Below are 27,698 nucleotides of genomic sequence, written 5' to 3' on the forward strand. Positions count from 1 at the left end.
TAGACAAAGTAATCTAACACTAAGCAGTGATCAATGGTGGAACGTCCAGATGTAAACCGTGCTTGTTCAATTTCTAGCAAGTTATTATGATCTAGCCATTCACATAATTTTAGGCATAGATGTTTTGTATAAAGTTTACAGATCACATTCAGGAGACTAATTGGTCTATAATTAGATGGATCAGAGGGGTTGCCCTTTTTAAATATAGGAACAATTATAGCTAGTCCCCAATCTTTAGGAATTTCAGTTGTCTTATCTATATCAGAAAATAGATTTGCAAGGACCGGGCCTACCAGTTTATTTGCGCTTTCAGAAGTTCAGCGACAATGAAATCACTTCCTGGGACTTTGCCGGATTTCATTTGTAGAATTAGCAAAGTGATTTCAGTTTCAGATGTTGGGGGTCATGGTGTATCATTATCTAAGGGGATGTTAAGCGACACAGAAGGGCGATGTTCCCTAAACAGCACTTTATAGTGCTCTTCCCATGAATTTGCAGGGATTATTGTGCCCTCATTAGGAGCTTTGGTTTGACTGGAGATAATTTTCCAGAAGTTGGAATTGTCTTTTTCTATTGACGCTTTTATGAGGGCCTGCCAGATGAGAGAGTCTGCGGTTCTTTTTTTGGTTTTTAATAACTCTTTGTAGTTCTTTTTTTTTAGTTGTAATTCTTTCATAGAATGCTATGAAAAATAAAAATAGAGAGAAGAATAAGAAGGCAGACTTCCAGGGTGGCGCCACTGGCAATGGCGGACTCCCTCTGAACTGGAGGGACCGGCTCCGTGGTAAACAGGGTCTTCTCCGCTACGGCGAAGTGGGGACCCTTTTAAAATCACAGGCGGATGAAGCCTGTGACCGTGGGACTCGGTGGGCACCTTTAGCCCCCCCGATCCGCTAAGGAACCCACTAACGGGCTCTGAAGTGAGGAGGGGGGAGAGGCGCGGTGCTCTGAGTCAATTGCTATTTCCGTGGAACGAAGGCGCATAGCTGTTGCCGGAGAGCGCTGCCTTTTTCCTGGGACAATTTGGACTTTAAAATAAGCACCTGTGAGTACCTAGAGTTTGAACAATTGGATATCAAACAAAGATTTGTGAGTAGGACAGAATCGGACTTTAAAAATTTTAACTTGAATTTGGTACGGAACGGAAAGGGCTAAACAGGAAGTCACCCTTCCGTTCTTTTGTAAACAGAACAAAGCAAAGGCAATTTAAACTAGAGCTTAGAAAATCGTCTTTTAAAGATTGGATTTCAACATTTTAAATTGTGAACCCTTTTTGGGGGGGGGGACTGTTTGAAGTGATTTTAAAGGGAAGTAATTTTCCTCCGTCCTGACCCTGGAGCGGGGTGTCAGGACTGACGTAGAAGTTCATTGACCAAAAACAACTGCTTTTTGACAGATAGTTAAAAGAGAGAAATTTTGTGATTCCACTGCTCCCTTTCGCATTTTAAAGGAATATATATGGACAAAGTATCTCAAAAAAGGAAATTCTGTAGCTAGAATAAACATAAGTCTTCCCCCTAGAGGAAGCTTGTGAAATTGTAACTAACTCCAGGGAACCGACAGCTGTTACAGAATAACCGTGGGAACAAGTACGTGACCTTGTAGGACAATGCAGAAGCCTTGTTGTGTGCTTTTTACAAAACAAATGCTCTACTGGAAGAATTACATGAAAAAGTGAACTGGATGGTGACTTCGACTAGAAATCTTCAACAGGCAGTGGTACATTTTGACCAGAGAGTGGGAAAACATGTGGAGCCCACTCAAGATTTAAACCAGGAGTGTGTTTTAACAGAACAGGAGGTTGTGGCATTAAATCAGGAGTGTGTTTTGACAGAACAGACCCAACAAGAGTATGATCCTTTGGATTGGACAAATGAATTTGGAAAAAGCCAGATCTGGAAAGGAAAAGCTTGGTGTGGTTTGGAAATGGGGGGCTGGATTGACCCCCCCTATGTTGGGATTTCTGGACTTTTTAAATATGGTAATGGGCTGCGAAATGTTTGGGACTACGGGGGCTCTCAATTTTAGAGGGCCCTTGAAACATGCTTTTAAATTCTACATGGAATGCAGCGATGAATACGGAAAAGGGTCTGATCTGTCGAGACGGGTTAAAAACATTGTCAAGTTGGACCTACCACGAGCAAGAGACATTGTCAAGCTGGAGTTACCACGAGCAGGAGATAAGGGAAATTACAGCTACAAATATGAAGAAGAGCCGCGGAAGGGCCATGGAAGTGACTTGAGGGCCTCGGACATAAGGCTACCAGAACCACTGGCAGTCATCTTTGAGAATTCCTGGAGAACAGGCGAAGTCCCGGCAGACTGGAGGAGGGCAAATGTTGTCCCTATTTTCAAAAAGGGGAAAAGAGAGGACCCAAATAATTACCGCCCAGTCAGTCTGACATCAATAGCAGGGAAGATTCTGGAGCAGATCATTAAGCAAAGAGTCTGTGAGCACCTAGAAAGGAATGCTGTGATCACCAATAGTCAGCATGGATTTCTGAAAAATAAGTCATGTCAGACTAACCTGATCTCGTTTTTTGACAGAATTACAAGCCTGGTAGATGAAGGGAACGCAGTGGATGTAGCCTACCTTGATTTCAGCAAGGCATTTGACAAGGTGCCCCATGATATTCTTGTAAAGAAGCTGGTAAAATGCGGTCTTGACTATGCTACCACTCAGTGGATTTGTAACTGGCTGACTGACCGAACCCAAAGGGTGCTCATCAATGGTTCCTCTTCATCCTGGAGAAGAGTGACTAGTGGGGTGCCACAGGGTTCTGTCTTGGGCCCGGTCTTATTCAACATCTTTATCAACGACTTGGATGATGGACTCAAGGGCATCCTGATCAAATTTGCAGATGACACCAAACTGGGAGGGGTGGCTAACACCCCAGAGGACAGGATCACACTTCAAAACGACCTTGACAGATTAGAGAACTGGGCAAAAACAAACAGGATGAATTTTAACAGGGAGAAATGTAAAGTATTGCACTTGGGCAAAAAAAATGAGAGGCACAAATACAAGATGGGTGACACCTGGCTTGAGAGCAGTACATGTGAAAAGGATCTAGGAGTCTTGGTTGACCACAAACTTGACATGAGCCAACAGTGTGACGCGGCAGCTAAAAAAGCCAATGCAATTCTGGGCTGCATCAATAGGAGTATAGCATCTAGATCAAGGGAAGTAATAGTGCCACTGTATTCTGCTCTGGTCAGACCTCACCTGGAGTACTGTGTCCAGTTCTGGGCACCACAATTCAAGAAGGACACTGACAAACTGGAACGTGTCCAGAGGAGGGCAACCAAAATGGTCAAGGGCCTGGAAACGATGCCTTATGAGGAACGGCTAAGGGAGCTAGGCATGTTTAGCCTGGAGAAGAGGAGGTTAAGGGGTGATATGATAGCCATGTTCAAATATATAAAAGGATGTCACATAGAGGAGGGTGAAAGGTTGTTTTCTGCTGCTCCAGAGAAGCGGACACGGAGCAATGGATCCAAACTACAAGAAAGAAGATTCCACCTAAACATTAGGAAGAACTTCCTGACAGTAAGAGCTGTTTGACAGTGGAATTTGCTGCCAAGGAGTGTGGTGGAGTCTCCTACTTTGGAGGTCTTTAAGCAGAGGCTTGACAACCATATGTCAGGAGTGCTCTGATGGTGTTTCCTGCTTGGCAGGGGGTTGGACTCGATGGCCCTTGTGGTCTCTTCCAACTCTATGATTCTATGATTCTAATGGGCTAGTCTGATGAGAAGAAGGACTGACAAAACCCGGAACCAGGAGGAAGGGACGTTGGAAAAAAAATGGATTTGTTTGTACCTTTCTTTTTTTTCTTATTACTAGAATGTTTTATAAAGTTGATGGATGATAGAAAAAATGTTGGAAGAAATTACCTGGCTTTAGCAAAGATGCTTAAGGAATTATGAAAGAATATTATGATTATAAGAAGCTGGTAAGGTTACGACTTAAGTTTTAAATTTTAAGGTTTATTCTATTATAGAAAGATAAGATCAAAATAGTCTAGGGTAATGTAATGACAGAATTTTATGAAACCTGGAATGGAAAGGATTTGCTGGGATAATTAATAACTAAGATACAAAGGAAGGGAGGAGGAGGAAGTCTAAGAAAGAAGGCTATGACAGTTAAGGGTCTGAAAACAAAGAACTTGTTTTTAAATGTTTTTAAAGGTTAGGGTTTTTTGTATTTTTGTCACTTTTTTGTTTTCTTTTTATTGAAATTTGTTTTCTTCTTTTTTCTTTTTTACACGGTGGGAAGGGGCTTGCTTTTTTCTTTTTCTTTTCTCTTTGTTAATTATTTTTATTTTTTGTATTCCCTTTTGATTCTACTTTGCTTGTTTTTCTTTTTGTAATATATTGAAAACTTTAATAAATATCTTATTAAAAAAAAGAGAAGAATAAGAAGGAAATATTAAAACAGATAATGGAGAATGAACAAAAATTGATAAAGAAACCAAACAATGAGAAGATAAGACAGAGTATAAAGACCCTACAAACACAATTCACAATGATAATAAACAAGGAAGTAGAAGGGAATATAAAAAGAATGAGACAAAGAAATTTTGAATTTGCGAATAAATCAGGAAAATGGCTGGCGTGGCAGATTAAGAAAAGAAAGGAACAGAATACAGTAAATAAAATCATCATCGACGGCACAGAAATAGAAAATCTGAAAGAAATTAGAAAAGGATTCTTGGACTTTTATAGATAATTGTATAAAAGCAAGGAAAAGAATAATACGAGAAAGATAGACAGATTTTTAAAGGAAAAAGAAGTGCAGAAAATCCCGACGGAGAAAAAAGATTTTTTGAACACCCCAATTGAAACCGAAGAAATAAAAGAGGTAATAAAAGAACTGAAAAAAGGAAAAGCCCCAGGACCAGATGGATTTACAGCCAGATATTATAAGGAATTGAGAAGCATCCTACTTGTACCATTGAAAGAAGTTATAAATAACATATTAAAGAACAGTGAAATTCCGGAAACATGGAAAGAAGCCTTTATCACATTCATCCCAAAACAAGATTCGGATTTGATGCAGGTCAAAAATTATAGGCCTATTTCGTTGTTGAATACTGATTATAAAATCTTTGCGAGTATATTAGCAAAGAGAATGAAAAAAGTACTGCAAGAATTTATACATAAGGATCAAGCGGGTTTTCTTCCTGGCAGACAGTTGAAAGATAACATAAGAAACATAATAAATATATTGGAATATCTGGATGCCAGGAATGAAAAACAAGCTATCTTAATCTTTGTAGATGCTGAAAAGGCCTTTGACAATATATCATGGAACTTTATGTTAAAAAAATTAGAGTATATGGAAGTGGGTAAGGAATTCTATAATGGGATAAAGGCAATATATACAGAACAGAAAGCGAAGCTGATAGTAAACAATCATACTGAAGAAGAAGAAGAAGAAGAAGAAGAAGAGTTTGGATTTGATATCCCGCCTTTCACTCCCTTTAAGGAGTCTCAAAGCGGCTAACATTCTCCTTTCCCTTCCTCCCCCACAACAAACACTCTGTGAGGTGAGTGGGGCTAAGAGACTTCAAAGAAGTGTGACTGGCCCAAGGTCACCCAGCAGCTGCATGTGGAGGAGCGGAGACGCGAACCCGGTTCCCCAGATAACGAGACTACCGCTCTTAACCACTACACCATACTGGCTCTCAGAAGATATCAAAATAACCAAGGGTACAAGGCAGCGATGCCCATTGTCGCCATTATTATTCATTATGGTGCTGGAAGTTTTGCTAAAATCATTAAGAAAAAATTAAGATATAAAGGGGTGTCTATAGGGGAAAATGAATACAAAGTTAAAGCATTCACGGATGACTTGGTAATGACGGTAGAAGAACCAGTGGAAAGTGTTAAGAAAATCTTAGAAGAAATAGAGCAATTTGGTCAAGTCGCAGGATTCTATCTCAACAAAAAAAAGACAAAAGTTATTGCTAAAAATATGAATCAAGAATTAATTGAGGAAATACAACAAAGGACAGAGATAGAAGTGGTGAACAAAGTGAAGTATTTAGGAATATGGTTAACCCCCAAGAACATTGATTTGTTTCAAAACAACTATTTACCTGTGTGGAATCACATAAAAAGGGATTTGGAGGTGCGGGGAAGACTGAAACTGTCCTTTTGGGGGAGAATATCTACGATAAAAATGAGTGTGCTACCAAAGATGTTATTTCTTTTCCAATCGCTGCCGATAATCAAAGGGGCATCAATTTTTAAAGAATGGCAAAAAATAATTTCAAGATATATCTGGCAGGGCAAGAAGCCAAGGATTCAGTTTAAGTTATTAACAGATGTGAAAGAAAGAGATAGCTTCGCCCTGCCAGACCTGAAATTATACTACGAAGCATCATGCCTCTGTTGAATAAAGGAATGGATCAAATTAGAGAATGGAGAGTTGTTAGATTTAGAAGGATTTGATAACAGATTTGGTTGGCATGCTTATCTATGGTATTAGAAGAAAAAAATTCACAAAGGTTTCGAAAACCACGTCTTTCGAAGATCACTGATAGAGGTGTGGGAGTGGTATAAAAATTTGTTGGAACCTAGACTCCCCCATTGGATTTCACCATTAGAAGTGATGAGTGTGAAAAAAAGCAATATGAGGGGGAGGTGGACAACATATGGAGAATTGGTAATAAGAGAGGGGGGGTGGAAAATGAAAACTTACGAAGTGAAAAAATCCGTTTATGATTGGTTACATTACTATCAGATCAGCGAAATGTTTAAAAAAGATTGCAAAATATGTGGTTATGAAGGTAAAGAATCAAAATTTCAAGTGGAGGTATTGAATAATGAGTATTAAAATCTGTCTAAAATGTGTCCAGTTCTGGGCACCACAGTTCAAGAAGGACACTGACAAACTGGAACGTGTCCAGAGGAGGGCAACCAAAATGGTCAAAGGCCTGGAAACGATGCCTTATAAGGAATGGCTAAGGGAGCTGGGCATGTTTAGCCTGGAGAAGAGGAGGTTCAGGGGTGATATGATAGCCATGTTCAAATATATAAAAGGATGTCACATAGAGGAGGGAGAAAGGTTGTTTTCTGCTGCTCCAGAGAAGCGGACACGGAGCAATGGATCCAAACTACAAGAAAGAAGATTCCACCTAAACATTAGGAAGAACTTCCTGACAGTAAGAGCTGTTTGACAGTGGAATTTGCTGCCAAGGAGTGTGGTGGAGTCTCCTACTTTGGAGGTCTTTAAGCAGAGGCTTGACAACCATATGTCAGGAGTGCTCTGATGGTGTTTCCTGCTTGGCAGGGAGTTGGACTCGATGACCCTTGTGGTCTCTTCCAACTCTTTGATTCTATGATTCTATTCTATGATTCTATAAAATGTTGTTGGAGTGGCATACAAAAGATGAAGAGGTAAAAGCAGTAATGATACATTGGGCAAGAGATTTTGGTTATAATATACAGTATGATGACTGGATGAAATTGTGGAATGAAAGGTTAAAATTTACGGCATGTACTGCATTGAAAGAAAATGTAATGAAAATGGTTTACAGATGGTATATAATGCCAGTTAAACTGGCTAAAATGTACAAAACATGCAACAAGTGTTGGAAATGTAAAGAAAAAGAAGGCACTTTCTATCATATGTGGTGGGAGTGTAAAAGGGTGAAAGGCTTCTGGGAAATGATATACAATGAATTGAAAAAGATGTTGAAATACACGTTTGTTAAAAAACCAGAGGCCTTCCTATTAGGAATGGTAGGAAATGAAATTAATAAGAGAGACTGTAAACTGTTTCAATACGCAGTGACTGCTGCAAGGATACTTCTGGCCCAAAGATGGAAGCAGGAAGAAATTCCAACAGTGGAAGAAAGGAGAAGGAAATTGACTGAATTTGCAGAATTGGATAAATTGACTGGGAAGATTTGATATCAGAAAAACCAAAAGTTTATCGAGGACTGGGGGAGATTTACAGAATATCTGAAAAACATATGTGATGTACAGACAACGCTTGTTGGTTTTGTAGAGACTCTGTGAGATAGTAAGAAATAGGGCAAAAAAGAAAGAGGCAAAGGAGTTCTAAAAGGCAATATTATGTTTTGAAATGCGTTAACAAAATAGAAATTTTACGAAAGATTGACAGAGAAACTGAGGGAAGTCAAAAATTGAAGAATGAGTGTGAAAATATTTGTTGACTGTATAAAATTGTTTGGAAAATGAATAAAAATGTGTGTGCATCTTATGGAGCGAATGCAGGCTGTGTAGCTATCCCAGAAACCGGAACAGCAAGAGGGATCGCTGCTTTCGCTGCGCAGCGATCCCTCTTGTTGTTCTGGCTTCTGAAATTCAGAATCTTTTTTTTCTTGTTTTCCTCCTCCAAAAACTAGGTGCGTCTTATGGTCTCGTGCATCTTATAGAGCAAAAAAAACACAGTACCTCCTGAAAACAAGTTAGGATCAAATTCAAATCCAATTACAGTGGTACCTCGCAAGACGAATGCCTCGCAATACAAAAAACTTGCTAGACGAAAGTTTTTTCCGTTCGCGATTTGCCTCGCAAGACGAATTTCCCCTATGGGCTTGCTTTGCAAGACGAAAACGTCTCGCGACTTTTTTTCTTTGACTAAAAACAAAGACATGTTTTGTTTATAAAGTTAATTTATTTTCCCTTAAATTTTTGAACTGCTCTTTACAGTATGTGTGACTTTAAAGAGCAGTTAATAAACTGTTGTTGTACCAAATTTGGCTTTGTTTGGACTTTTTTTGACCATAGGAACGCATTAATTGATTTTCAATGCATTCCTATGGGATTTCGTGATTCGCAAGACGAAAAATTCGCTAGACGACAAAAATTGCGGAACGAATTAATTTCGTCTTGCGGGGTACCACTGTAGATGGCTTTCTGCAGGATTAGGGTTGGGAACAGTAAATGCTCATCAGCCCCAACTGTTTGCGCTGCTCTTATATGGGCCTGTGAGAACGCTGGGAGGCCTCTTTCATACTAGTTCTTATACAGACTTCGGTTTCTGTGTATCGGAAGATGGGCACATGCCCATGTAAAGGTTAGACCCAGAACAAACTGAGTTCGTCTCTAAGGTGCCACTGGACAATTTTTATTATTATTATTATGTTTTGACTGCGTCACGCCAACACAGCTACTTACCTGAATCTTATATTTTTGTGTTGGTTTATTCGGTCTTTTTCAGTTACTAATATCTTTTCAAACTGAAGAGCTAATATACTTAACAAGAAAGTTCTTACAGGGCTGGAGGGAGAGCCTTATATTATAATAATAATAACAACACCACCACCACCACCACAGTGGTACCTCCGGTTGTGGATGGGATGTGTTCTGGAGCTCCAGTCGGATCCCGAGGTTTCCACAACCAGAGGTACTTGTTCTGCGCAGGCGTGTGGCGCGGTAGAGTGCTTCTGCGCAGTCATGCGCGACGAAATGCAGAAAAATACTTCCGGGTTTGCTGCATGCGTATCGCAAAGAATACGTAACCAGAGGTGCGCGTAAGTAGAGGTACCACTATAATAATAATAATAATTAAAATAATAACAATAATAAGGTGCCTGTGTTGGTCTGACACATGAGAAATTAATAAAACAATTAAAAAATTGTCCTGTAGCACCTTGGAGACCAGAACAAACTTAGTTGGTCTCTAAGGTGCTACAGGAAAATTTTTTAAAATAATGATGATGATGATTTATCCCCCCCACCCACCTGTCTGGGTTTCCCCAGCCACTTTGGGAGGCTCCTAAGGGCAGTGTGTCTTTCAGGTAGCGTATTTGAAGTCCAATACTGTCATCATCTATGAATTTAACTTAGAAATCCTTCTGTGCCATGTCTTTGGGAGATCAGGTAGGTCCTTTGGCCGGAGCTCAGAACAGCTAAAGCAGCTTCACATATCCTATATTCAGCTGCGGAATTGTCTGAATTGTCATTGTATTTTAATATTCTGCTGGAAGTGGCCCAGGATGGCTGGGGAAGCCTAGCTAGATGGGCAGGGTATAAATAATATGTTGTTGTTGTTAATAATGATGAAATATATTTTTATTTTTATTAAAAGATGATCCAAAAAGAACTCCCTTAAGAGAATTAAGTCTTTTGTCTTAAGACAGTCTTTGAAAGAATCCCCATTTTTAAAAAAATAATAATTCCAGTAGCACTTTAAAGACCAGCTAAGTATAAGCTTTCTAGGTTGTTGTTTTTATTATTATTATTATTATTATTATTATTATTATTATTGGATAATTTTACAATACAAATTGCTTGTTGCTTTTCTCATTTCCTTATGTCCTGATTGCCTTTTAGAAAGCGGCAGCTTACCAGTATGTGTCTGTTATTCCCGCAGAAATCGGAGCCCGCAAAGCAGCCCTTGTCTACCGGTAGACGCGCTCCGTCGCCATCTTTGCCCGGTCCCAGGCGGTCTCCCTCTCCTGCCAACGTGGGTAAACGTGCTCCGTCTCCAGCCGCAATCAGGTTTCTATTCATCTCCTCTTCACGAATCTTACTCTAGAGTAACACCAGCTTGGTCCTCCCTGCCCCCCTTGGTTGTTCTCCTCTTCATCAACAAAGGGACAATTGCGTTTGAGCTCCCAGGACGTTTCTGAGCACAATTCAAAGTGTTGGTGCTGACCTTGAAAGCCCTCAACTGCCTCGGCCCAGTAGACCTGAAGGAGTGCCTCCATCCCGGATGCCAGGGTTCCTCTCCCAAGGGCCTTCTGGTGGTTTCCTCCCTGTAAGAAGCCAAGTTACAGGGAAGCAACAGAGGGCCTTCTCGGTGGTGGTGCCCGCCCTGCGAAATGCCCTCCCATCAGATGTCAAGGAAATAAACAACTATATGACATTCAGAAGACATCTGAAGGCATCCCTGTTTAGGGAAGCTTTTGATATTGGATGAATCATTGTATTTTAGTATTTTGTTGGAAGCCGCTGGCCACATGACCTGGAATAAATGTCTGCAGACAAATGTTTGCTCCCTCGGCGAGTAAAACGAGATGAGCTCTGCAACCCCAGAGTCATCTGCGACTGGACTTAACTGTCAGGGGTCCTTTACCTTTACCTTTACGTGAGCAGAAATGCTATATTGTTCTGGACGGGAGCTGGCAGAACTGAGGAAGTGGGGGCGAGTTGACACCTTGGTTTGTAAGCCTTCCTGTCAAACTCAGTGGGGTCAGATTCAGCCCATAATCTTCCTTTAGCTTCTTACATGTGCTAGTATGAAATCCAAATGAAAATTTAATTATAATAATAATATTATTATTTATTTATTTAGTTATTTATTTATTTATACCCATCTGACCGGGTTTCCCCAGCCACTCTGGGCAGCTTCCAGCAAAAGATTAAAATACATTAATTCATCAAATATTAAAAGCTTCCCTAAACAGAGCTTCCTTCAGATGTCTTTTAAATGTCTGATAGTTGTTTAATTTTTTTACATCTGATGGGAGGGCGTTACACAGGGCGGGTGCCACCGCTGAGAAGGCCCTCTGCCTGCATCCCTGTAACCTTGCTTCTCGCAGGGAGGGAACCGCCAGAAGGCCCTAGGGAGAGGGACCCTGGCGTCTGGGATGGAGGCGTTCCTTCAGGTCTACTGGGCCGAGGCAGTTAAGGGGTTTCAAGGTCAGCACCAGTACTTTGAATTGTGCTCAGAAATGTACTGGGAGCCAATGCAGGTCTTTCAGGACCAGTGTTATGTGGTCTCAGCGGCCTCTCCCAGTTCCCAGTCTGGCTGCCGCATTCTGGATTAATTGCAGTTTCCGGCTCACCTTCAAAGGTAGCCCCACGTAGAACACATGGCAGGATTCCAAGCGAGAGATAACCAGAGCATGCTGCACTGTGGCAAGACAGTCTGCGGGCAAGTGGGGTCTTATCCTGCGTACCAGATGGAACTGCCCTGGAAACAGAATGGACCTGTGCCTCCATGGGTCCAAGATCACCCCCAGGCTGCGCAGCTGGTCCCCTTTCCCCCCAATACAGTACTTCTGTCTTGTCAGGATTCAATTTCAATCTGTTAGCCGCCATCCATTCTCCAACCGCCTCCAGGCACTCACACAGGACCTTCACCGCCTTCACTGGTTCTGATTTAAAAGAGAAGTAGAGCTGGGTATCATCCGCATACTGATGAACCCCCAGCCCAGCCCAACCCCCCTGATGATGTCTCCCAGAAGCTTCATATAGATGTTTAAAAGCATGGGGGAAGAGGCACCCCACAAGTGAGAGCCCAGGGGTTCCCCCACACACACACTTTCTGGACATGGCCCAGGAGGAAGCAGCCGAACCACTGTATTACAGGGCCCCCAGCTCCCAGTTTAGGTATGATTTCCCTTGCTAAGTAGTTCTTAAGGCTGTTGAAATATACAGTAATTTTCTAAGCTCTGTTGATCCTTATAATTTCGATGAGTAAAGATTTCTGAGCAAATTTCCCTCTTCTATTTCACTGTTGTAAAAAAGTGCTATAAGGGGTAGTAGACCTGGATCTATTTAAATGCAGCCTTAACTCCAGAGTCAGAACTTCCTATCTGGACTAAAGAATTAGGAGCTAAGGAGTTGCCTGCTCCAGAATACACTGTAGTTTTCCATGTATAAGACTGGAAATTGTAAGTTTAAAGCAATTGTAAGTTTAAAATTGGGGTTCGCCTTATACATGGAATGTTGCCATTATTTATTTCTTCATTTTGGGCTCCAAAAATAGGGGTCGTCTTATGCACTGGAAAATACGGTAGCTGTACATGTTTCTGTGCCGTGCAGTTCTCTGATTGATCCCTTTTTCTCATCAGACAAAGGTCTCATCCAAGTTCACCCAAAAGACAGTGGCCACCATCTCCTGTTTTGGTCTCCAAACCAGCACCAATTCAGCGCCCGTCCATCACCCCGAACGTCCTTAACGTTGCCAAAAAGCAAAGTGACCCAGTGTGCCGACCAAAGGAGAGGTTGGAGGATCCCGAGGGTCAGGATCCTGGCCCGGCGGCCATGCTGCACCCCTCCTCGGAGAGAGAACTGGCTGCAGCTGCTCCAAAGACCAAAGAAGGTAAGAGAACCTGCGCGAAAGGTGATCCGCTCGCCTGTTGATCTACCCTTCTCCCCTTCCTGGGTCTAGCTCAAAGGTTTTCCTCACTGGAAAGAGTAATAATAATAATAAACAACTTTTATTTGTATCCCTCCCTCCCCTGCCGAGACCGGGCTCAGGGCGGCTAACATCAAATATAAACTCTGATATAAAATCAAACAATAATTAAATCACCTCTTAAAAACAAGTCAGTATAAAATGGAAATAATGGTTGCCAGAGCCTTTGGAGGATGATGCATTTATCTGCTGTTACAGATGAGCTTTCAGGAATGTCCCATGACTAAATGTGGTCAAACATGTATAATGCCGTTGATTTATGCATTATGTTGACATTTATTTTCTCAGCAATTCTAGTCAGTGAACAAAATCAGTGCAGTTTCTTAATAGTTTTCACATAGGAAGCATAAGGTGAAGGTACAGGACCCCTGTGCTGTTCAGTCCAATCCAATGTGACTAGGGTTGCGGTGCTCATAGGGGTTAGGGACAGGGGCTAGAGATAGGGATAGGGGTTAGGGATGGGTAAAAATGTCAAGGACCCCATGAGAGTTAACTCCAGTCCAAGGCAACTATGGGGTTGCGGCACTCATAGGACCCTCGTACCTACGGGATCGTCTCTCCTAGTATGCCCCGCGGAGAACCTTAAGGTCCATAAATAGCAATACTCTAGAGGTCCCGGGCCCTAAGTGTCAGGACTGCTCGTTGTCCTCTTCAGATCACCACACAAACACTTCTTGTTCTTTTATAACTTTTTATTGCGTATTAACAAACTTATAAATGGTTCTTATCTTTAACTACTATTCCTCAGAGTCACTTATTTCAGAATAAAAAAATTCCTTCCAGTAGCACCTTAAAGACCAACTAAGTTAGTTCTTGGTATGAGCTTTCGTGTGCATGCACACTTCTTCAGATACACTGAAACAGAAGTTGCCAGATTCTTCTATATAGTGAGAAGGTGGGGAGGGGTATTACTCAGAAGGGTGGTGGGAATGGGAGATTGGCAGATAGCTGAGATGAGCCTGTTGACGACTCTTAACGACTGTAATAGGTCTTACAGGAAAAGGCAAGGGGTGAGAAGGTGAGAAATGGCTTAGTCATGTATAATGAGATAAGAATCCAATGTCTCTGTTCAGACCAGGTCTCTCCATGGTTTTAAGTTTGGTGTTGTTTAGTCGTTTAGTCGTGTCCGACTCTTCGTGACCCCATGGACCAGAGCACGCCAGGCACTTCTGTCCTCCACTGCCTCTCGCAGTTTGATCAGACTCATGCTGGTAGCTTCAAGAACACCATCCAACCATCTCATTCTCTGTCGTCCCCTTCTCCTTGTGCCCTCCATCTTTCCCAACATCAGGGTCTTTTTCAGGGAGTCTTCTCTTCTCATGAGGTGGCCAAAGTATTGGAGCCTCAGCTTCACGATCTGTCCTTCCAGTGAGCGCTCAGGGCTGATTTCCTTCAGAATGGAGAGGTTTGATCTTCTTGCAGTCCATGGGACTCTCAAGAGTCTCCTCCAGCACCATAAGTTGCAATTCAGCAGCTTCTCTTTCCAGTCTATTTCTGAAATTCCTTTGTAGTAAAACAGCTACTTTGAGATCTTGTATAGAATGTCCTGGGAGATTGAAGTGTTCTCCTACTGTTTTCTCTGTTTTGTGATTCTTGAAGTCAAATTTATGTCCGTTTATTCTTTGGCGTAAGGTTTGGCCTGTTTGTCCAATATAGAGAGCTGAAGGACACTGTTGGCATTTGATGACATACACAATGTTAGACGATGAGCAATTAAATAGTCCCGAGATGGTATGTGTGATGTTGTTGGGGCCAGTAATGATGTTGTCCGGGTGTATGTGGCAGCAAAGTTGGCATCTGGGTTTATTGCAGGCTCTGGTGCCAGTGTCCGTGTTAAGTCTGGATGTAGTATTATTGTGGGTTAGGAGTTGTTTAAGATTGGGTGGCTGTCTGTAGGCAATGAAAGGTCTTCCTCCCAGAGCTTGAGAAAGAGAACTGTCATTGTCCAGGAGAGGTTGTAGATCTCTGATGATGCGTTGTACTGTTTTAACTTGGGAGCTGTATGTGATGACTAGAGGTGTTCTGTTATTTTCTTTTTTGGGTCTGTCTTGCAGCAAGTTCTCTCTGGGTATCAGTCTGGCTCTGTTGATCTGTTGTCTAACTTCATCTGCTGGGTATTTTAGTTCTGAAAAGGTTTGCTGTAGATCTCTTAGGTGAGAGTCTCTGTCTGTAGAATTGCCATTCCCACCACCCTTCTGAGTAATACCCCTCCCCACCTTCTCACTATATAGAAGGATCTGGCAACTTCTGTTTCAGTGTATCTGAAGAAGTGTGCATGCACACGAAAGCTCATACCAAGAACTAACTTAGTTGGTCTTTAAGGTGCTACTGGAAGGAATTTTTTTTATTTTGACTATGGCAGACCAACATGGTTACCTATCTGTAACTTATTTCAGATACCTTCTTAGCTCTGCTTCTCCGTGACCAGCCACCCTCAAAATGGCGAAGGCGCCCTTCCCTTCGCTTTCCTGCTCTTTTTTCTAACCTCCTGGCTAGAGCTGGCTTGTATCCCTCCTCCGAATCTGAACTAGAACTTAACCCTTGCCTTTTCTGGGAACAGCCAGTCCCTCTCTGTTGTTCCTGTTGCTCTCTTCTGTTAGATGCACTGCTCTCCTCCCCCCACCTTGGGGAAAACATTCTCCCTCTGGGAAACTGGAAACTCCTAACTCTAACTCTTCCCTGACACTAAGGAGGTTAGATTAGCCTCAACCAGAGCCAGGGCCTTTTCAACTCTGGCTCCAGCCTGGTGGAACGCTCTGTCTCATGAGACCAGGGCCCTGCAGGATCTGATTTCTTTCCTCTGGGCCTGTAAGACAGAGTTGTTCCACCTGGCCTTTGGCTTGGAATCAGCCTGATTCACTTCCCCTCTTTCCTTTTCCTTATGTGATGGAACCCCTATTTGGGACTTCCCTGGCTTTTTTCTGGCCCACGTAGGACCAGTCTGGATAGTTGGCCTTGATGAAGATTTGACGTTTTCTCTCCCCAAACAGTTTTTGATCTGGGCTTCCACTGAAATGAGGCTGCATTTTAAGTTGTATTTTAATCCTGTTTTTAAGTTGTATTTTAATGAATTGTTTTTATACTGTACTTGACTTTAGCCACCCTGAGCCAGGTCTTGGCCGTGGAAGGCGGGGTATAAATAAAATAAAAAATAAATAGGGGTTAGGGATAGGGGATAGGAATAGGGGCTAGAGATAGGACTTAGAGGTAGGTAAAAAGGTCAAGGACCCCTGGACGGTTAAGTCCAGTCCAAGGCAACTCTGGGGTTGCAGCGCTCCTCTCGCTTTCTGGCCAAAGGAGCCGGCGTTGGTCCACAGGCAGTTTTCTGGGTCGTGTGGCCAGCAAGACTAAACTGCTTCCGGCGCATGGTGGAAACCAGAGTGCACGGAAATGCTGTTTACCCTCCCGCTGCAGTGGTGCCTATTATCTACTCGCACTGGTGTGCTTTCGAACTGCTAAATTGGCAGGACTTGGGGCAGAGCGACGGGAGCTCAGCCCGTTGTGGGGATTCGAACCGCCGACCTTCCAATCGGCAAGACCAAGAGGCTCAAGTGTTTAGACCACAGCGCCACTTGCGTCCCTATAGGAAGCATAGCAGGTGATGTATGAATGGTTTTTGTTTCATCAGAATGAGTAATTAAACACAAAGACGGTTTGACTTCTTATTGACTTGTCTCTGCATATCTTTCTGCCGGCAGCCAATAGTCTCAGGGCTTTAGATACAATATTCTCAGCCTTTACTATATTCCATTCTTCGAGGGCTCTACTTTCCACTAATCATTTAAAATAGGAATCAGAGAGAAGACGATCCCTGCTTCTTAAATGCTCCTTGGTCTTGAACAGTAAACTTGGTCGTGCAAAAATAGCACACCTACCCCTTTGATTTTTTTTTTTTAATTAGAAATTGGTAATTTGGTGGTGTTTTTATCACATGGCATTCTGTAGACTTGTCTTTGCATCAACACCCTAAAGCAACTTGCTGTATTTTTCCGTGTATAAGACTATATTTCCCCCCAAAATAGTTCAAAATTGGGGGTTGTCTTGTACACAGAATGTTGCCATTATTTATTTCTGAATTTGGGGCTCAAACAAATAGGGGGCATCTTATACATGGGGGCATCTTATACACGGGAAAATACGGTATTCTGTACTTTTACAGATTTATACTGATTTGCCCAATAGGCCCAGGTTCTGTTATGCCCTTGTTGACTTCCCAAGCATAACCACATCTTACCTCGCACTCATCCATACCAGTGTTTTCAGCACAGTAGTCTTTCTGTCCACATACTTTGTGCAGTACAAAATGTACTATTTATGTGAATGAAATTTAGCTCTTTGAATCAAGTAGTCTCTTGCCTCAAAAACAAACTGTATTGTGCCCTTGAAGGTTAATGTTGTTTACACTTTCATCAACTCAATAAGTTTATCAGATTTTCATCAGGTGCACCATCAGATTTTCAAAAGGACAATTGGTCAGTTTTAAACTTTGACATACTGATGTTGAAAACCAATGTTCTGACTGTATTGCAAAATTTTGGAACGAGGCTCAATTTGAAAATCAATTAACAAATATATATTAGTTAAGTCTTTATTTCCCATGTCTGATGCCTCTGGAACACCGCTAAGTTGGCACTTCTGAAGTTTGTGGTTCTACTAATACGAAGGGGGGAAATGGATTTCTCAGGTGTTGTGACCTCTGACTTAGGAAGAGAGTGGTGTAAGTTCCCCTGAAAAGCTGGTTTCATTGTATGCACAGTTGCTTAGGGGACGAAGAGTCACTTTTGGTCCCCCCTAGGGAAACTTAAAACAATGCGGAATGAATGCCTCAATCATCTCCCCTCCTTGCCCTGGTGCGCAAGGAGCACATCCTCTACCCTTCTGAGCAGGATGGACACACCCTCTGTCACCTCTCAAAAAAGAGACATTTTGGATGAGATGTCCTGGGCATTTGTCTCCCTGGAGAAGGACTTAGGGGCTACCTTAGCAGAAAAAGGAGTTTGACCCAGGCACCTGGTGGAGGCATCTCTCTCTACAAACAGCCACAGGTGAGTGGGTTGCTTGGCTGCTACATTCGATGTCAAATGCACGTGATTGGAAGCATGATTCTCCTGGAGGGCTTCCCTCCAGGTTAATGCTTTAGGCTGATTGTCGTACGACTAATCCCTTTCGCGCAAGTCTTAATCGTTTGTCTCCCCCGCCCCTTAGCTATTACGTAGAGCACACTCGGTGTTATATCAGGCACGTCCAACAGGTAGATCATGATCTACTGGTAGATCGCGGGGTGTTCCTGGCTGGTATCTGGTCTCCTTGTCCCCATTTTTTTTAAAAAAGAAAAAGCTGAACTACTGCTTCCTTCCTAATAAAAAGCTTGACCACTGTGAGTTCCTAAGAAAAGCTGAACAACCTTGCCTTTCCCCAAAACACTCAACAAACTTGGCTTCCAAAGAAAAGCCTAACAACATTGGCTTCCTAAAAAAAGCTCAATAATGTTGCCTTTCCCAAAAAGCTTTTGCCTCCTAGCAACAAAAAGTGGACCATCCAATTAAGTTCTATTATCGGACTGCAGATTCAGGGCCCTAAGCTGTGTTTTATATACCGTATTTTTTGCACCATAACACTCACTTTTTTCCTCCTAAAAAGTAAGGGGAAATGTCTGTGCGTGTTATGGAGGGAATGCCTACGGGTGGCATGCCTACGGATTTTCCTCCTCTAGAAACTACGTGCGTGTTATGGTCGGGTGCGTGTTATAGAGCGAAAAATACGGTAATTGACTTTTGATTATATTCTGTGCATATCGCAATGCTCCTTCAGTTCCATTCATTCATATATTCCATTTCATTCATTCATGTTTTATTCATTCATATATTCCATTCTATTCATTCATTTGCTTCTGAAAAAAAAGCTCAACAACTTTGGCCTGCCCAACAACAACAGGTCGATCCCTGCCAGTTTTTTTACACTGCGAGTAGATCACAATCTACTGAGAGTTGGACGTCCCTGCTAGTCTAGTACAAGTCTGAATGGTTTGTCTTCCCCTCCCCTTCGCTATTACGTAGAGCACACTAAATGCTACGTGTCGACTAGCTCTGTTTGACAATATTTCGCCTTCTGCGCAAATACGCCCCTGGCTTCAGACATGCATGTTTTCCTTTGCAGAGCCTCCGGCCTCCTACACCTTCCTGCCTGAGTTGCCACCCTCCATCTTCGGCCCCTCGTCTCCCGCTGCCTCGCCTTTCTGCCCTCAGGATTTCCAGCCCGCCTCCTCCGTCGCAAGGAAGATCCTTTTCGGATACGATCCGATGTCCCGGATTCGCGCTCCCTCTCGCTCCTCAGGCGACTCTCCTACTACCCCTTTCCACACCGATTTAATGGATGGCACCTGCTCCCCAAGCATGCTTCCTCCGCCTCGGGATCTCGGGGAAGACCAGGGAGCTAAGGGTGGTTTCCTGCGCAACTTTGCTCTGGAAGCTTCACGGCAGGGAGATGGGGTGGCTGTCAGCCCTCTCCGGTGCTTTAATTTCCCATCCCCTCAGAGGATCGGCCCAGGTTATATTTATACCTCCCGTTCCACTATCAGTCGGAGGTTGCCAAATAACCAGCCGGTGACTATGGCGACAGACCCCTATGTTCTGGAGAAATTGCTCCACACCTTCCAAACCATGCGGTGCAGCGTTGACAACATCAGCCAGGAGCTCAGGGTGCTGAACACCCACCTAGCCGATCTCTCGCACCACTTTAGCACACTGCCTCATCCTAGCCACTCTCCTCACAATGGCCCCGAATACTATGGCTGAAGAGACCGAGATCTCCCAACCTTTCTCCCAACCTTGTGTGCTTGGACCCCTGTCAGGCTTTGACTGGGAGGCACAATTTCTTGACAGGGATCAGCTCTTCCCCTTCATGCACCCATAGCTTTGAACAGCCAGGGAAGAGACCATGGCGGCCTTGTGCATTTATAATCCCTAGGTACTAGGCTCCGTCACATGACTTGGGGGAATGTTTGGCACCATCACATTAATATGTCTACTTTCCTCAGTTTGATGCTTCTATTCCCATACCACTTTAAATCAAAAAGCAGTGCTAGAAATTGTCTCCAGTGGTGTACGTGTGTGACCTTTGGCAATTAAAAATGGCTCTTCAAATGCACAGAGCAGTCTTCTTTTATTTTAGCTATTTCTCAGTAAGTGCCATGCATATTAAAACACTGGTGGTCCTTCCAAACAATATCTTGAGAATTTATAACAGTAGCACTGTCCATGATAATAGTCCAACATGTACCATTTTTTTCCTTGTCTAAGACTAGGGGTTTTTTTACCAAAAAATTAGGTTTAAAATTGAGAGCTCGTCTTATACACAGGTAGTGCTGAGGGGTATTTTCTTAATTTGGAGTCGCCAAAAATAGGGGGTGTCTTATACATGGGGTGTCTTATAGTCAAAAAATACGCAATATTGTGTTACATTTTCTATAGGATAAGGGTCGGTGGGTTGATCTGCTTAGGTTCTGCATTATTCAGACTTGAGAGCAAGAAACTTTTGAACCCAGGAGCAACTAGAAGTTCTACAAGTCTCTTAGTTGCTTTACCGTCTTAAATTCAGAAAGAATGCAGGGAAAGGGATTGGGACTAGGGATTGGGAACTAAATTTGTTCTTGGACACCAGAAAGAGTTGGGGTGGCATGGAGGACATAGATAGGGAATAAAATAAAGATTTTGCTGCAGGGGGTGTGGGGTTCTGGAATTAGTTTTCCTTCTCACTTCCATTCCCTGCAGAAAATGGACCTTGACGGTCGGTCCAATGTAACAGTCTACATACCTGTAATGGGTTTAGGGGTTGCTCATGCGTAAGTTGCCGCCACTGCTGGCGAGGTTACCTGGTTAAACCCTTTCTGACTGAACAGCCTCCAGCATCGTGACTGTCTCAGTCGTTGGCAGAATCCGTCAGTGGGCGTTTCTTGAACCTTTTCCAGCATAAAAGTTGTTTGACGCCAAGTCTCCTCCTACTCTCCCTGCACGGCAGTCTTCTGCGCAGGGAGGGTGTGGGCAACGGAGTACCCATACTCTCTCTGCTGGTCTCCGGCGAGGAGTCTTGGAGCCTCCTCTCCGATTCCCCCTTCTGCCCCCCTTCTCCACTGGTGTTACGCTGATTTCCTTCCCCAGCAGATGGGCTGCCTCTCTCCCTACTGGGACCCTCTCCACAATCCCTCTGGAGCCTTCCCTCCGCCTCTAGCTCTGATGGCAGTTCCCTGACATCCACCTCCCCCCCAGGACCCCCTCCACCTCCAGCCCGACCTTCTGATCCAACCTCGTCCCTTTCCTCGGCCGACGATGTGGGGAAGCCCCTGAAGGAGCTGTCGCTATCCTCTGAGGATTCAAAACCCACTTCCCACCCGCTCCGATATCTTCCCGCGGGGTGGGCCTCCCAATCTGATTCTTCTCCCTCTGACATTTCCCCTCCTTCCTCTTCGGAGGCAGGAAAACCCCCAAATTCTTCGTCGTCGTCTGTGGTTCCAAATTCTTCCTCCCAGAATCTCGCTAGTGGTTTTGGTTTGTCTGGGAACAGGCTGTGGAATTCTTCCACTAGATACCCGTCATTGATCGCCTCAGCGGGGACCCACATGTTTTCTGACTCAGGTTCTCCCTCCCAAGCCACCAAGTACTCCACCTGGCACCCTTGCCACCTTGAATCGAGTATTTCCGTGGCTTGGTTGTGGTGTTCCCTCTCCTCTACCCGCGGGTGGGTGGTGACTCCTCCTTCCCGCCCCGGAAATTCCCGTCCGTCCCTGTACGGTGAGAGTAGGGACCTATGGAACACCAGATGTATCTTCATGCTGTTAGGCAACTTGAGCTTGAATGCCACAGTCTTCACCTGCTGTGTTACCTCAAAGGGTCCCAGCCGCCTTGGCTGAAACTTCTTGCACCCTCCCTTTAGGGGCAACCCTTGGGTTGACAACCACACTCGGTCTCCCACCCATATGGCCTCCCCCTCCCGACGGTGCTTGTCTGCCTGCCTCTTGTAAACTTCCTTGGCCCGCTCCAAGTTCATCTTGAGTTGCTGGTGCAAGGCCTCCGTTTCTTCCACAAACTGCTCTGCCGCAGGTACACTCCACCCTTCTTTCCCCCTCCCCGGGAAGGCCCTGGGGTGACACCCATAATTGGCCATGAACGGGCTCATTCCCGTGGACACATGTTCAGCGTTATTGTACGCAAATTCAGCCAGCGCTAGTTTCTCTACCCAATCGTTCTGTCTCTCGCTGACATAGCAGCGTAGGTATTGCTGGAGTATACTGTTCGCTCTTTCTGCTTGCCCGTTGGTTTCCGGGTGTCTCGCCGTTGAGAAGCCCACTTTGACCTGCAGCAGGCTCATGAGCTTCCTCCAGAAACGGGAAGTAAATTGTTTCCCGCGGTCTGAGATGACCCTTGAGGGCGCCCCATGCAACCTGAAGATGTGATCCACAAACAACTTGGCTGTCTCCTCTGCCGTCACCGCATGTGAGCAAGCTATGAAATGGCACATCTTCGTCAGTAGATCGACTACTACCATGACTGCTGTCTTCCCCCTTGGGCAAATCTGTCATAAAATCAATGGACACCACCTCCCAGGGTTTTCCTGGCATGGGTAAGGGTTCCAGTAATCCTGTGGGGGAAGCCCGCTTCCCTTTGCCCTTTGGCAGTGGTCGCACCCCCGTACATATTCCCGTACATCCTCCCTCACCCTTGACCACCAGAACTGCCTGGTGATGAGCAGCATGGTTTTGTGCTGTCCAAAGTGCCCAGCTGTAGGGTTGTCATGGAGTTGTTTGAGTACCTTCCCCCTCAAGGTCTCCCCCGGTACATACAGTGTCCCCTTATAGTACAGCACCCCTTCCTTTTCCTCAAACCCTCCATGGTCTTCCCTTCCGTCTCGGAGTTCCCTGATTTTAGTTTGAGCGAACACGTCGTTTCTAGTAAGCCCGGCCAGTTCTCGTTTCCCAACCAAGGCTCCCCCACACACCCATCGGTCCTCGGGGATCACGTGTCGGATCTCCGGCAGTCCCTCTCCTTCCATGTACTCTGGTTTCCGAGAGAGAGCATCTGCTCTTACGTTTTCCTCTCCCGGCACGTATCGGATCTCGAAGGAAAACTTGGAGAACTCCTGTGCCCATTGAATCTGTCTCTGGTTGAGTACTCGCGCGGTCCTCCAGTATTCCAAGTTCTTGTGATCAGTACAAACCTGGATCTTGTGCTGCGCCCCTATTAACAGATTCTCCATCGACGAAACGCCGCATAGATCGCCAGCAGTTCGCGGTCATACACCGTATAGTTTTGCTCCGACTTGCTCAGCTTCCTCGAGAAAAAGGCACACGGCTTCCAGTCCTGCTTGCCCCCCCCCCGGCTGCAAAAGTACTGCCCCAATGGCTCGGCCGGACGCGTCAGTCTCTGGCCTCATGGGCTTCTCCAGATTAACGTGCAGGAGCTGCTCTTCTGAAGCGAACGCCTTCTTCAGTCTTTCAAAGGATTGCTGGGCACTTTCTGTCCAGGCAAATTTCCTTTTGCTACTGAGACAATCTGTGATGGGCGCCGTCAAGTGGGCGAAGTTCTTGATGAACTTCCTGTAGAAGTTGCTGAACCCTAGGAACCTCTGCACATCCTTCCGGGTTTTGGGGGCCTTCCATTCCAGCACCGCCTGCACCTTGCTTGGGTCCATAGCTAGTCCCTTGTCTGACAGCTTGTACCCCAGAAACTCGACCTCTCTGGTGTGAGATTGGCATTTTTCCAGCTTGACCCACAACTGGTGCTTCTGCAGCCTCTTTAGTACTTCCCTGACGTCTCTGACATGTTGCTTCTCATTGTCTGAATAGATTAAGACGTCATCCAAGAAGGCTACGCAGTTGTACAGCAGGGGCTCCAACACAAGGTGCATGAATGCTTGAAAGCAGGTGGAGCCCGATTGTAATCCAAATGGCATTACTAAGTACTCAAAAGCCCCCAGGGGGGTGAACATGGTGGTTTTCCATTCGTCCCCCTCCCTTACCCTGATCAAATTGTATGCTCCCCTGAGGTCCAGCTTGGTAAAAAATTTCCCCTGCCTCTCCCGTGTTAAAATGTCGTCAGTCCTGGGCATTGGGAAGGTCACGGGTTCTGATACCAGGTTTAACGCCCTATAATCTACGACCAGTCTGGGCTGATTAGTCCCTTTTTTGTCCACAAAGAACACCGGACTGCCCCCCACCACCTTTGATTCCCTTATGAACCCCCTCTTCAGGTTCTTGTCAATAAACTGCCGTAACTCCTGCATCTCCCGGTCTGACATGGCATACAGCTTACCCACAGGCAGCTGAGCCCCTGGGACTAAGTTGATTTGGCAGTCAAAGGGCCTATGGGGAGTAGTCTGTCTGCCTCCTTCTCGCTGAAGACTTCCTTTAGGTCAGCGTATGGTGGTGGCACCTCTCCCTTTGTTTCCACCGCCAACCCAGCCACCCTGGCCACTGTCATTCTTGTTGTTTCTCCCCCCCCAGACAGTGTTCCCAACAGTAAGCTGACCCAAAGGAGACTGACCGCTGCTGCCATGACACTACTGGATCATGCAGTGCCAGCCAGCTCATTCCCAATATTATTGGGGGTCCTGCCAGTGTGGCCACGTGAAAGGCAATGGTCTCCGTGTGCCTGGAAACCCTCATTTGCATTGGCGGGGTCTGGTGTGTCACTTCCCCTCCCAGAAGTTCCCTGCCATCGATGGTGGTCACTTGCAAGGGAAAATCCAGGGGCAGCAGGTGTAGTTGGTGCTCCAGAGCGAAGTCCCTGCTGAAGAAATTGCAGGAGCTGCCCGAATCCAGCAGCCCCTCAACCTTGACTGGGTGCCCATTCGGGAGCTCTAGCACCACTTCTATGGCTATAGCTGCCCGGGGGGGGTCAGGCTGGGGCACTTCTATTGGTTGCTGGCCTGGCTGCTGGCCCCTTTGGTTGGCAGCCAGGCGTTGTCGTTTCCCTGCGCCTGCCCTTCGTCCCCCTTCTCCTCACAGCCAGCAGCCCCCACCATCCCTTGCCAGGCCTTTCTTTGAGGGCAGACCCTGGCAAAATGTCCTGGCCATTGGCAGAGAAAACACTCCTTGGTGGTTTTCCAATCCTTTTCCTCCCTCTTGCGACCTTCACTGGAGTTTGAAACCTCGTGCGTGCGTGCACCATCTATTTCCATTGGCTCAGCCGCCTGGGAAAGCTGTTTCGGTATTTCAGGAATGCGGTAGTCATGGCAATGTTCCCCTCTCACCGTGTTTCTCCTGAGCCCGCGCTTCCTGCCGCACTCCAATCGCAAGCACAGCCTTGGTCAGCTGATCCATCGACTGTGGGCGGGGCGCGCGGGACAGCTCGTGCTTCACCGTTGGGGACAACCCCTCCTCAAACAACATTTGAATAGGTTCAGAGTCCAGATCACACCCAAGATGGTGAATCAACATTGCAAAGCGCGACCAGTAGTCTCTAACTGACTGGCTCCCCTGCTTGCACCCCATCAGTTCTCGCCGAGTCACACTTTGCTGGACTTCACTGGAATACATCGCATCCATCGCCTGAAAGAATTTATTAAGGTCCTTCAAGGCATGATTTTGCGTCGCCATAAGGGGCCTGATCCATTCCCTTGCCCCATCCTCCAGATGTCCCACAATGTAGGCTACCCTTTGCTCATTGTTAACAAAGTCATCATGCTGCAGTTCCAAAGCGTACTCTATTTCCGTTCGGAACGCATTGTAGTCCTGGGGTTTCCCCCCAAACTTGTGTACCAGCCCCGGTACCTTCCTTGCGATGGGGGTGGGTCTGACCTGAGCACCCTGAGCTCGTTTTTCGTCCAGCCACGCCGTCAGGAGAGCTACATGCTGTTCCAAATCTCGGTTTCTCTCTACCAGCCCTTGTACTGCAGCCGCTTGCTCCGTCTCTCCGGCTCCTCTGGTCTGGCTCATGGTGCTGCCTCTCTGGAGCTGCGCACACGCAACGTCGGTGACTGACGGATTGCTGTAATGGATTTAGGGGTTGCTCATGCGTAAGTTGCCACCACTGCTGGCGAGGTTACCTGGTTAACCCTTTCTGACTGAACAGCCTCCAGCATCGTGACTGTCTCAGTTGCTGGCAGAATCCATCAGTGGGCGTTTCTTAAACCTTTTCCAGCATAAAAGTTCTTTGATGCCAAGTCTCCTCCTACTCTCCCTGCGTGGAAGTCTTCTGCACAGGGAGGGTCTGGGCAGCGGAGTACCCGTACTCTCCGCTGGTCTCCGGCGAGGAGTCTTGGAGCCTCCTCTCCGATTCCCCCATCTGCCCCCCTTCTCCACTGGTGTTACACTGATTTCCTTCCCCAGCAGATGGGCTGCCTCTCTCCCTACTGGGACCCTCTCCGGCATCCCTCTGGAGCCTTCTCTCCGCCTCTAGCTCCGATGGCAGTTCCCTGACAATACCCTATAGTTATAATCGTTTTGAAGCCATGGAGACAAGCTCCTAAAAGCAAGGGGAGGCAAACTAAGGTCCGCGGACTGTCTGGGAATCAGCATGTTTTTACATGAGTAGAATGTGTGCTTTGATTTAAAATGCACCTCTGGGTTATTTGGGGGGCATAGGAATTCGTTCTTTTTTCTTTTCTTTTCTTCAAAATATAGTCCAGCCCCCCACAAGCTCTGAGGGACAGTGGACTGGCCCCCTGCTGAAAAAGTTTGCTGACCCCTGGTATAGACACTTCTGAGCTAAATAGGTCCAATGGTCTGACTTTGTAAAAGGCAGCTTCCTAGGTTGAGCTTGCGTTACACTGAGTTAGACCACTGGTCATGTTGGCAGGTCTCAAGCAGGAAGCACCCATTCACTACCCAATGTCTTTTAAAATGCTCCGGGAGGAAAAATCTTTCCAAAGATTTTCAATTCATTATTATTATTATTATTGGTTTTTATAAACAGGAATGTGGTCTACAAATAAGTTGGCCCAGTTTTCTCCTGTCCTTTATCTATCACAAAAATAGCATAGATTCAGGTAGGTAGCCATGTTGGTCTGACACAGTCGAAATATATATAAAAATTAAATAATTGTCCAGTAGCACCTTAGAGACCAACTAAGTTTGTTATAAATAGCATAATAAATGTGGATAGTTTTCTGTTTCAGTGACAAAAGTCCAAAGTTACAGATAGGTAACCGTGTTGGTCTGCCATAGTCAAAATAAAAAAATTCCTTCCAGTAGCACCTTAAAGACCAACTAAGTCAAAGGTTATTCATGTGTGCTAAAGTCCAAAGGTTATTCATGTGTGCTAAAACTCAGTCTTAAGTTTTTTCTTTTTTAAAAAAAACATTTAACCACATCAGTTAACCAAAATGGATACATTTGCTATTATGTTATTGTTTTAGTGAAATGAATTGTTTAAATTGTTATGAAGGAAATGATTATTTTCCCCCTTCTAATCAAGTACAGCAGAAAAGTTGTCCAAATAGAAAATTAACTTATTAAAATTCACCATCATTTCATCATTATCTGTCTATGTATTTCTAAGAGTAGAACCAAATCAGTCATTTTTATAACTGTAAAAACCACTCTGAAAATTTATTCTTCCAAAAAAGAAACCTTCCTCTG

General features: G+C 44.9%; 1 protein-coding gene across 7 annotated transcripts in view; it reads left to right on the forward strand.

Moving 5' to 3' along the window:
- The window catches only part of LOC309523544 (ensconsin-like), a 90,138-nt gene that overhangs the window by 41,745 nt on the left and 20,695 nt on the right, over positions 1–27,698 (forward strand). For 6 of the 7 annotated variants that reach the window (XM_082207408.1, XM_082207409.1, XM_082207406.1 and 3 more), the window contains 2 exons: positions 10,352–10,479; positions 12,780–13,030. In XM_082207408.1, coding sequence (XP_082063534.1) covers positions 10,352–10,479; positions 12,780–13,030 — 379 coding nt within the window. Of the gene's footprint in view, positions 1–10,351; positions 10,480–12,779; positions 13,031–19,282; positions 20,273–27,698 lie in introns of those variants that run through there. The other variant, XM_082207411.1, reaches the window with a different exon arrangement.

The sequence above is a fragment of the Podarcis vaucheri genome (genome assembly GCF_965113315.1).
Source record: "Podarcis vaucheri genome assembly, chromosome: Z".
NCBI lineage: Eukaryota > Metazoa > Chordata > Lepidosauria > Squamata > Lacertidae > Podarcis > Podarcis vaucheri.